The 11,895-nt window shown below is 45.6% G+C and overlaps 1 protein-coding gene across 1 annotated transcript; it reads left to right on the forward strand.

Moving 5' to 3' along the window:
• The first annotated feature begins 211 nt into the window (after positions 1–211).
• Positions 212–11,391, forward strand: LOC120316316 (dehydrogenase/reductase SDR family member 13-like). The gene is made up of 5 exons (XM_039361761.1): positions 212–402; positions 4,194–4,312; positions 7,716–7,839; positions 8,597–8,908; positions 10,064–11,391. Exons 1-5 carry the CDS (start codon positions 267–269, stop codon positions 10,321–10,323), a joined length of 951 nt encoding a protein of 316 aa, XP_039217695.1. The 5' UTR covers positions 212–266; the 3' UTR covers positions 10,324–11,391.
• The last annotated feature ends 504 nt before the right edge of the window (positions 11,392–11,895 follow it).

An 11,895-nucleotide genomic window follows, 5' to 3' on the forward strand; every position in this document is an offset into this window, starting at 1 on the left:
CCTCCCTCCCTTCTTTCTTTCTTTCTTTCTTTCTTTCTTTCTTTCTTTCTTTCTTTCTTTCTTTCTTTCTTTCTTTCTTTCTTTCCTCCCTCCCTTCGTAGCCCAAGAGGGGAAGAGGGGAGGGCGAGAGATTGGCAGCGCTGCCCATGGCCATGGCTTTCCCACGCGGGGAGGAGCGGGAGGTGGGAGGCGGGCCGAGGGCGGGGACCGTCCCTATAAAAACGAAACCTTGGCGTAGCGGGGTCCGGCGGGCGGGCGGCCGGGCCATGGAGGCGGCGGGGACGCTGGCGGCGGGCGCGGCGCTCCTGCTGGGGCTCTACGCGCTGCTCTACTACACGTTGGTGGCGGCCACCCGGTGCCGGAACGCGGTCAGCCTGCGGGGCAAGACGGTTCTCATCACAGGTAGCTCCGGGGACGCTGCGCTCCCATCCGTGGGGGGGGGGTGTCGAGGCTGGGGCGGGGGGCGTGGCCTTTCTTATTAAATAACCCCCCCACCCCCACCTCAGTGGCTCCAGGCCAGATCAAAATTCTGGAATCAAAGCGCCGCTCGAAAGTCCAAGCGAAATGCGGGTCGCGGGTTAACCATAACCCAGGTTCTCCCCCATCCAGGTGGACCCAAAGGTTCCTTTGACCAAACCGGGAAAGTCCATCCCCAAAAGCTCCTTTGGAATAAAGCAGGGGATCGTGGTGGGAGTAGAGTAGAGTAGAGTAGAGTAGGAAGGGACCTTGGAGGTCTTCTAGTCCAGCCCCCTGCTCACGCAGGAGAACCTATAGCAGGTTTTTCATGCCTAAGGCAGGACTAGAACTCACGGCCAGAGTCACCCAGCTGGCTTTCGTGCCTAAGGCGATTGGTGATTGGCTTGAGTCACCCAGCCGGAGTAGAATTTATCGTTTCCTGGTTTCCACTCTAGACAATTTTCCCTCTCTGAAACTCGCAAAATGTATATTGTATATGAAGTGAACAGGTTGAAGAGAAATCTGAGATTGTGGTTGGATGGAATTGATCCCATCCTGAAAAAGAACGCGGTCATTTTAAAGAATAAAAGGCAAGAGAAGAAATGGATTCTTTGCCAAGAAAGAAACGCAAAGAGAGACCGGGTACATAGTTATTGTTTTAGCTCTGTTTCCTTCCTTCCTTCCTTCCTTCCTTCCTTCCTTCCTTCCTTCCTTCCTTCCTTCCTTCCTTCCTTCCTTCCTTCCTTCCTTCCTCCCTGCACTCTTTTTTAATGTTTTATTGATGTTCTAATTTTACATTTAAGTATTTAAAAAGCAATGGGGCGGCTGAGTTAATCGATAATTCAATGACATACAAGTATCTTTAGGCCAAGCCTCAAACTACCACATTAAATATTTCCTCTCTTTTCCCCTTAGTATTTACGGTCACATGTTTAAACTAATACAATTCTTATTATATCAATTAAATAAAAATAACATTCTTACATTTATCAATAATTTTTAGCTTATACATATCCTGCTATTATTTTAGCATTCAGTCTTTATAGACAATCAATGTCCTAATTAATTTTTTCCCAATTTTTAGTTTCCCATTAATATTTAAATTTAATATTTATAATTTCCAAGTTTTAAGTAACCAAAGTTCCCTTTATCACAATTCATCACAAAGTCTAATATTCAGGATACACGTCTTATCTATTTAAATATATTCTATTTCTCACCATCTTACATCATCTAATTAATAATACAGTATAACATTCTTATTTTCTATTAATTTCCAAATGTCTTGAATTTAGTAACCAAAATTTCTCTTGTTTCAACATCAAATACTTCCTCTCTTTTTCTCTTAATGTCTACTATCTCATATGTAAGCTAGTACAGTTCTTATTATATCAGCTAAGTAAAAACATGTTTGTGACATTTATCAATAAATTTTAGCTTATGTATATCTTAATTACTTTTACATTCAACCTTTATAAACAAATCAATATTCAAATGTAACTTTTAATATTTATACCTCCAAGTTTTAAATGACCAAAATTTTCTTTATCTCAGTTAATAACAGAATCTAGTATTCAAAGTACACATCTTGTCTATTTGAGTGTATTCAATTTTGGTCCTCACTATTAAGTCAAAACCCCCATTTTCTTCAGCCTTATTCTAGCTTTCTTTTTTTGCCGACTCGCCTTCCATATCCGTGCTTTTAAATCATCAAATAGATCTCCCTCTGTTATTATATATATTGTTTGAGATAAAAGAGGCCATCCAGTCGCCATTTTTTTGGAAGGGCTAACAAATCGTCTCTCTATTTTTCCATCTCAACAAAGTTGTCCTGAAATGTTTATCTTCCCTTCAGTCTGTTCTTCTTCTTGACCCTCAGGTTTCTTCTGGTTTATATAGAGCGTCTTTTCCATTTTCAGTGTTGTCAGTCCCTTTTCTGGGTTTTCCATTTCACCCAGTCCTTCCTCTCTTTTGGTCAACTGGGACCAAATTTCTGAGAGATCCTGAAACTGAGCACCAGGAACTTGCCCCTCTTCCAAGTAGCCACTGGAATAGAACTACAGGTAGTCCTCAACTTATGACCAAAATTGAGCCCAAAATTTCCATGGCTATGCAAGAGAGTTGTTAAGTGAGTTTTGCCCCACTTTATGACCTTTCCTGCTACAGTTGTTAAGTGAATCATTGCTGTTAAATTAGTAACACAGTTGTTAAGTGACTCTGGTTTCCCCCATTGACTTCGCTCAACAGTAGGTTGCACAAGGGGATCATGTGACCCCGGGACACTGTAACCATCATAAATATGAGTCAGTTGCCAAGCATCTGAATTTTGATCATGGACCACCATGCTGCAATGTTCATAAGTGTGAAAAACAGTCAGAAGTCACTTTTTTCTGTGCCATCGGTCATTAAATGAATCAAGCTATTTTCCAAAGCATCTGAAGGCAGGACAAGAAGCAACGGGTGGAAACTAATCAAGGAGAGAAGCAACCTGGAACTAAGGAGAAACTTCCTGACAGTGAGGACAATTAACCAGTGGAACCACCTGCCTCCAGAAGCAGTAAATGCTGCAACACTGGAAGTTCTTAAGAAGAGACTGGACAGCCATTTGTCCGAAATGGTGTAGGGTTTCCTGCCTGAGCAGGGGGTTGGACTAGATGACCTCCAAGGTCCCTTCCAACTTTACTACTACTACTACTACTACTACTATTATTATTATTATTATTGTAAGTCGAGGGATATCTGTAGTATTTCCAGAGTCCGCAGGAATAGGTAAGTTTTAACTTAAAACTGTTTTACAGTCTTCCAATTGGCTTTGTTTATGCCCTGCTAAGTAACTCTATTTGTCCCCAGATCAGAGTGAGAAAAGACGATTAGTTAGTTCCCCTCATCCATGCATTAATGCATGTTTGGCCTTCAAATCCTTTTGTAACTTGTGTTAGTAAAGTGACAGCCTGCAGAGCAAATGTTGGGAGACTTGCGCCATCTTCTGGTCTGACAGAAGCTTTGCATCCCATTTTTTGAAATCCCTTTCATTTTTTAATTTTTTTTATTACTAAACTTATTTGCCACCCATATCACTACAAAGTGGCCCTTTCAAAGACCCAGTGCTTTTTTATTAAAAAAAAAAAGGTGCCGGAACTCACACACCCGCCTTGCCTACCCTACAAGCTTCCATGCAAAAAAGGTGCCGGAACTCCGTTCTGGGCCTTCCATGAGAAAAAAAGCCCTGCAAAGACCTAAAGGGACTCCAGGCATCTCAGTCAGGAATGCTGAACTGTACTTCAACCATCCCATGGATTGTTGTATGTCAGGATTAGGTAAAAACCACACAACAGGAAAAAATCAGTGTTCAATTTTCATATGTTTGAAATATTAGAACTCTGAAAAAATTTCCTTGCTGTTGTACCTTCAAACTAAAATAATGGTTGTAAGTCGAGGTCTATTTGTATTATCCCTGAATAGTTTTAAGCTATTTTTTGTTGTTGATATGAGACTGCTCTGAAAGAGTTGTGAAAATCATACCCTCTGCCAGGGTTTCTCAACTTTAAGATGCTTTTAATTCTGGGAGTTGAAGTCAACCCATCTTAAAGTTGCCAAGATTGAGAAACACTGCCACACAAGTGCTTCACTGTGTGATGCCACAAAAACTGCAGGCAGACAAATGCAGGCCCAGCTCCTGGGTCCCCATCAACGGCTGGGCGATCTCAGTGAATCCTCCTTTCTCTGGTCTTTCCTAGGTGCAAATACAGGGATTGGGAAGGCCACAGCGGTGGATCTGGCCCGGAGAGGCGCCCGTGTCATTCTGGCATGCCGCGACAAAGCAAGAGGAGAATCGGCTGTGCGTGACATCAGACGGGTAAGCGCCTGCCGTGTGGTTCTCTCCTTCCCTCCGTTCTTCTGCATCCAGGTCTTTTCCTGATGGTTTTTATTTATTCATTTAGCGCATGGCATCTACAGAGTTCATCCAATCCCTTATATGCAATGCAGATAAAATGCACTATACAGGCAGATGCAAATGTAAGTTTAAAGTATGAAGAAATATGTGTATATCAAATAAGTGGTCAGTACAATAAATATAAAATATTAAGTTAAAGTAAAACCATGATAAAATCGCCATAATATGGCACTATAGAACAGACATGTCAAACACAAGGCCCAGGGGCCGGATACAGCCTGCGAAGTGGTTTCATGTGGCCTGTAAAGCCATCCTGGAAACAGTGAGGGAACGGCCCCCTCTGCCTTGGCCCTGGCCCAGGCCGGCCTGGAGCCAATGTACAATTTTCTGGTGGCCATCTTGGCGCTTGCCCCGGTCCCCCCCCCTTCTGCCAGACACCCTCAGATCTATCCCATTCCTGCCCAGGCCCCCACAGGCACCCTTGACGCGAACGATGAAGAGCTGGCTATGCCCACCCAGTAGGCCACACCCACTCCATCCATGCCCACCCAGTAGGCTGCACCCATTCTGGCCACACCCACCTGTACCCCCAAGGGCAACCACAATGCTGATGCGGCCCTCAATGAAATTGAGTTTGACACCCCTGCTATAGAGTCACAATGGGAGAGGTGTTATACAGGTTGTCCTTGATTTACAATAGTTAATTTAGTGACTGTCCAAAGTTTGAAGGCACTTATGATCGTTTTTCACACTTAACGACCATTTCAGCATGGTCACACGATCCAAAATTAAGATGCTTGGCAACTGACTCACACATATGACGGTTGCAATGTCCCAGTGTCGTGCAATCCCCTTTTGAGACATTCTGACAAGGGAAAACAATGGGGAAGCCATATTAATAATCATGTTACCAATTTAACAACCGTAGTGATTCATTTAACAACTGTGGCAATTAAGGTCATAAAATAGGACAAAATTCACTTAACAACTGTGTCACTTAGCAACAGAAATGTTGGACTCAATTGCGGTCATAAGTCAAGGACTACCTGTGTATTTAATAGGTGGACATTACAATAAATGAGATAAAATATTAACATAGGGTAAAACCATGTTAAAATATCTATATTATGGCACCATAGAGTCAGAATGAGAGATATGTTATACTGGTAATCCTCGGCTTCCAACAGTTCATTTAGTGATTGTTCAAAGGTTCAATGGCACTGAAAAAAGTGACTTGTGACCCTTTTTCACACTTATGACCATTGCAGCATCCCTGGGGTCAGGTGATTAAAATTGGCAAGTGACTCATATTTATGACGGTCGCACCATCCTGGGGTCATGCAATCATCTTTTGCGACCTCTGACAAACAGAGTCAAGGGGGAAGCCAGATTCACTTAACCGTGTTATTAATTTAACAACTGTGGTGATTCACTTAACAACTGTGGCAAAAAGGTCGTAAAAATTGACTTAACAGCTGTCTCCCTTAGCAACAGAAATGTGGGGCTCAATTGTGGTCATAAGCCACGGACTACCTGTATATTTAATAAGTGGACAATACAATAGAAGAGATAAAATATTAAGTTAAGGTAAAACCATGATAAAATCACCATAATATGATGCCATAGAGTCAGAATGGGATGTTATAATTCGATATCTAAGGAAGCTAACCATTTATCTTGTGTTCTTTCTGAATGATGACAAAGATAATAAACAACACACACACACACACACACATTTACAGCAGTCTTTGTCATCATCCAGAATATCCGTGATATTCCTGTGTTCCTGACTATCTTGTGTTCTTTCTCTCTGGATAATGACAAAGACTGCTGAATATATATATATATTTACAAGAACACAGGAATATCCTGAGGTAAATTAAACTTCATCTGGACAGCTGCTGCACAACGTCTTGACAAGAACAAACAATAACACATATAGCCCAAGAAAGTCTCCTTAGGAAATTTCAGTTCACACCAGAAGCAGTTAAAGGGTTTTAGCTTCCTTAGATATTGAATTATAACATCCCATTGTGACTCTATGGCCATATTATGGTGATTTTATCATGGTTTTAGTCTTAATATTTTATCTTATATACATATCTCTAACTCTAACTCTAATTCTAAAATGTATAAATATAAATATACCTGTCAGGAACACAGGAACATCGTGAGGTAAATCTTAACAGCACACAGAGGACACAGAAGAAAAAGGCGGGAAAGAAGGGAAACGCCCCCTCCACACCCATGGCAACCAATCAGAGCGTAGATTGCCTCATGCAGGAGCCTGCCCTCTCCAACCAATCAGCTACACAGAATTCGAGATCCCAACACTTGCGATGCACCCTGGCACCCTGCGGACCCCCAACCATTCCCCACTGTCCGTGTTCTTTCCAGGGCGCTCCATATTTTGGGGGGCAGCTGCATTCCTGGAAGTGGTTTTGTTGGATCTCCATGATCCGTTTGGTTCTGGTTATTAAAACTCATCCATCTTAATTGCCATTCTTCACCTAGACCAGGGGCGTCAAACTCGCAACGTCACCTGACATATCATGACTTTTTTTTCCATTGCCGGCAATTGGGTGGGCCGGCAGTTTGACACCCCTGATCTAGACCATAAGACTGTGGTATGTTATTACAGAATAACTGAGTCAGAAGGGATCTCGGAGGTCTTCTAGTCCAGCCCCCTGCCGAAGGAGGAGACCCCGAACCATTTCAGACAAGTGGCTGTCCAGTCTCTTCTTAAAAGCCTCCAGTGTTGGAGCACCCGCAACGTCTGGTGGCCAGCTGTTCCACTGGCTAACTGTTCTCACTGTCAGGAAATTCCTCCTTAGTTCCAGGTTGCTTCTCTCCTTGATTAGTTTCCATCAGCTGCTTCTTGTCCGGCCTTCAGGGGCTTTGGAGAATAGCTTGACCCCCTCCTCTTCTTTGGCGCAACCCCTTAATTAAGCAAATCATTGCATTTGTTTTGTGAATCACGTGGTTTTAAGTGAATCCAGGTTCCCCATTGATTTTGCTTGTGGGAATCCTCTTGGGATGATCACAAATAGTGATCACATGACCCAGGGACACTGCCACTATCGGAAATTACACTGGTTGCCAAGCACACAAATTCTGATCACATGACCCTGGGGATGCTGGGATGGTCGAAAGTATGAGCGTAGGCATAAATCACTCTTTTCAGCAGCATTGCAATTTCAAATGGTTGCAAGTCGAGGACTGCCTGTTTTGTTTTATGACACACTACCTGGAGTGACTGTCAGGAGGTGAGCAGACATACATAGAAGGTGAGTAAACCGGGATCAGCCTTTGAAGCCACACCCGATCCCGATTCTTCTCAGGATTCCTTCTGCTCCTTTTCCAGGAAAGTGGGAACTCGGAGGTGATCCTGATGATCCTGGATCTGGCCAACCTTAATTCCGTGCGAACGTTTGCACAGACCTTCCTAAAATCGGAGCCCCGTCTGGACATCCTCATCAACAATGCCGGTGGGTGCAGAGCAGACCCCTCCTCCCGGGGTATCAGGGCGAGGAAGTGGGAATATTGTGGGGGTCTCCGGGATTTCTCTTCCTTCGGGGGTTTGGCCATAACTTCAGAAACAGCTCTCTCCTCTTTGTAGTTCCTCGTTTTTGGTATCCCGCTTTTATTATTATTTTTACAAGTAACTCAAGGCGCGAACAAATCAAACACACCTTCCTCCTCCTATTTTCCTCAAAACAACAAGCCTGTGAGGTGGGTTGGGCTGAGAGAGAATGACTGGCCCAAAGTCTTCCAGCTGGCTTTCATGCCTAAGGCAGGATTTGAATTCATAGCCTCCTGCTTTCTAGGCGTAACCACTAGACAAAACTGGATGCTTTATGACCATTATGCAGCCTGCCCATTATGGTTGTAAGCTGTAACAGTTATAAAGTGGGTTTCTGACTGCTATGATTTCCTTTGTTGAGCTAGTCATTGAGCGAACCATTTGTTCACTGTGGGGTGTTTTTGCTGAAAAGTGGACGTAAACTTTGTGTTTCGACAAAAATGTTGTAAATCCTCCACCACATGATGGTGGACCAGGTTGTAAAGTGAAGACCAGTTCCCAAGTGCCTAAAATGTGATCATGTAACACTGGGGGGTGGGAGCCGTTGCAACTTTGGAACTGGGTTGTAAGTATTTTTCTGGCATCTGTTGTAACTTCGAATGATCACGAAGTGACCCGTTGTAAACTGATGACTATCTGGAATCCACTTATTTTTTTGATAGGGGTCTTTAAGGATGGTCAAACCACTGATGGCTTTGACCTAGGTTTCCAGGTCAACCACCTGGCTCACTTCCTGCTTACCCACCTGCTCCTGGACAGGCTAAAGCGCTGCGCTCCGAGCCGGGTTGTATTCATGTCCTCGAGTGCGCACTCCTCTGGAAAAATCGACTTTCAGACCATCCACAAACCAGTGGAGGGTATGTGGCAGGCCCTACAATCGTACAGCAACAGCAAACTAGCCAACATTCTCCACACGCTAGAGTTGGCCAACCGGCTGGAAGGAACCAATGTCACCTGCTATGTGGTTCATCCAGGTGAGTGAAAGTCTGGCTTCAAGAAGCCCAAGATGGAGCCCCCCCAGGTCCTGCTGGTGCTCTGCCAGGCATTCCTCTCCCACTGGGGGCTCCCTTGATCCCCTCTGCAGAGCCACCCCGGGAGTTTCCTCCATTGGGCTCAGCTGCGGAGGAAGATCTCTCTCACCCTCCCAGGTCCAGAGCTAATAGAATCCTAAAATCTTAAGAGTGGGATGGGCTGTTGGAGGTCTTCTAGACCAACCCACTGCCTAAAGCAAGGATAAGGCTTTCCCCCTCCTCTTCCGCTTCCTCTTCACTTTCCCTTCTCTTCCTCTCCCCTCCTCCCTCCCTCTTTCTCGTCCTTCACTCTTCCTCCTCCTCCTCCTCCTCCTGCCATTCAATTCCTGTTCCTCTGCTGCCCTCCCCCTCTTGTTCCTCTGCTGCCTCCCCCTCTTGTCTCCCCCTTTGCTTCCATTTACCTTTCCTCCTCCTCTTCCTCCTTCTCCTCCTCCCCTTCCTCTTCTTCTCTTCCTTCTTCCCCATCCACCTTATTCTACTCCTCCTTCCTTCTCCTCTTCCTCCTCTCTGCAAACCCCCCTCTCTTCTAGCACTGATGACGTTCCCCAATTGAGTCACGAAATGTCTGTGTCATGGTTCCGAAAGATGAAACCAATTAAAAGAACTTCAAGGCAAAGATTTCCTCCTTAAAGAACATTTTATTCAGGAAACAAAGTATGGGCACTTACACAGTTGAACCCAAGACTGAAGTTCCCTCCCCCAGATACAAAGTAACACATTTGTAATTCCCACCCCAGAAAGGCTGTCATAAATCACATTCACCAATTATTCTAAAACACAGGCTCTCCTCTCAACTTCTCAACCCCCAAAAACTTTATCTAACATTGACCTTAAGTTCACACACAGCTGCAATTATTATGGCTCACAAACACACACACACACACACACACACACACACACAGAAACCCCACTGGCATCCTCACCCACTCAGCTTGAGCTCTTGGTCTTCTGAGACATTTCCCATGTTGCCCAAAGGGTGCCAAGCGTCCCATGGTTCCCGGTGGGAAACTGTGCGAAGAGTTCATACGGGATCTCCCTCCCTCCCCCTCTTTGGGTAATTTTCCATCCACGGACTGTTCTCTCTGCCTTTGATTTCAGGAATTGTTAAAACCGAAATTGGTCGCTCCTGTCCCCATTGGCTCCCTTGGTTGCTTTGGTTCATGAAGCTGTTCTTCCGAGACAGTGACTCTGGGGCCCAGACCACCATCTACTGCGCCACCGAGGAGGGCATCGAGAGGCTGAGCGGGCGATATTTTGTGGATTGCCAGCCGAAAGTGCCCAGTCCACAGGCCCGCGATGACCAGCTGGCCAAGAAGCTCTGGGAATTCAGCGAGAGGCTGCTGGGACTGACCAGCTAAATTTGTCCACTTTAAATTTCTCCCCATAATTTTTTCTGAGGTGAAGGTAGGAAAACTCACACAGAAAAGCGCGCACAAAATCACACCAAAGCACCTGGATAATTAGCACAGGGGCCCCTCTTGGGCTGTGTACTTTCTCCATGGCACTTCTCTGTCTCTGTAGAAATGACTGCCACTTGAAGGATCCCTCTGTTAAAGAGCAGGTTGTCCTCGACTTACGACCACAGTTGAGCCCAAAGCCTCTGTTGTTAAGTGAGACATTTGTTAAGTGAGTTTTGCCCCATTTTACAAGCTTCGTTGTCTCAGTTGTTAAGTGAATCGCTGCGGTTGGTAAGTTACTAACAAGCTTATAAAGCCTTGTCTTTGCTTGCCGGAAGGTCGTCAAAGGGGATCACATGACCTTGGGACACAGCAGCGGTCATAAATGCGAGTCGGTTGCCAAGTGTCTGAATTTGGCTCATGTGAGCGTGGGGATGCTGCAACGGTTGTAAGTGTGAAAAGGGATCACAAGTCACTTTTTTCTGGGCCGTCGTAACTCTGAACAGTCACTAAATGAAGTAAGTTGAGGACTGCCTGCATTGAAGTTTGCAGATGAGACAAGAGTCGGGGGTCTCATTCGAAACGGTGATGAGTCTGCATACAGACAGTAGATTGAACGATGGGCTCTGGGGTGCAGCTGGAACAATATGGACTAGAACCCTCTGAAAACTGAAGAGATGATGGTAGATTTTAGGTGGAGCCTTCCTATTCTGCCACCTCTGGCAATGTTAGACAACGCAGGATCAATAGTCGAGATCTTCAGGCTTCACGGTTATAGGACCATGGTGGCGAACCTTTGGCACGCATGCCACCCGAGCCATCTCTCGGCACACGCGCCATCGCCCCAGTCCTAGGCCTTCCGTCTCGTTCATGAGCAACCTGCATCAATACCTGCACAGGGTAAGGTTGCCGCACCCGCACCCTCCTCCCCTAGTGTTTTTTTTTTTTTTTTTTGCTAACCTGCCTTCCAGCTGCATTCCGTTTCTCCGTTCACTTCTCAGCCTTCGCCGCGTGTTTGTGGGACTATGGGTAAAAAAAAAAATCCATCAGACTTTCTAACTTCTCGTGAGATCTCAAGAAGTTATAAAGTCTGATGGAACTTGTTTTTTTTTTTACCCATAGTCCCACAAACACGCGGCGAAGGGTGAAAAGCAAATGGAGACACGGAATGCAGCTGAAAGGCAGGTTAGTTTAAAAAATGCTTGGGGAAGTAGAGGGCATCTGGGCGAGGGCGGGTGTGGCAATCTTACCCTGCATGGTGGTGGGAGGGTGGAGCATGTGCCCTTCCCTTGCCAAGCCAGTCCCTGCAGCCCTGGGTGGCCATGCTGGGCAGCAGTGGGCAGGGTGTTGAGGTGGGGGCCGGCAGGCCAACCAAAGCAGCAGGTGGAGCGCCAGAGGCTCAGGGAGGGGAGGGCGCTGAAGTGGGCGGTCAGGCCATTTGCTGCCTCGCACGTCACAGCTGTTTGCCTCCGGCCGCGGCTATTTGCCGCCTTGCACGTGATGGCTGTTTGCCTCCAGCCACAGCCATTTGCT

The sequence above is a fragment of the Crotalus tigris genome, unplaced genomic scaffold (genome assembly GCF_016545835.1).
Source record: "Crotalus tigris isolate CLP2741 ecotype Arizona unplaced genomic scaffold, ASM1654583v1 scf7180000019356.616467, whole genome shotgun sequence".
Taxonomy (NCBI): domain Eukaryota; kingdom Metazoa; phylum Chordata; class Lepidosauria; order Squamata; family Viperidae; genus Crotalus; species Crotalus tigris.

Bases quoted from the DNA above. Each gene is read 5' to 3' on its own strand.
- LOC120316316 (XM_039361761.1), top strand. From the start codon at position 267: ATGGAGGCGGCGGGGACGCTGGCGGCGGGCGCGGCGCTCCTGCTGGGG. The intron at 403-4,193 runs GTAGCTCCGGGG...GGTCTTTCCTAG, and splicing joins CAAGACGGTTCTCATCACAG to GTGCAAATACAGGGATTGGG. The intron at 7,840-8,596 runs GTGGGTGCAGAG...TTTTTTTGATAG, and splicing joins CATCCTCATCAACAATGCCG to GGGTCTTTAAGGATGGTCAA.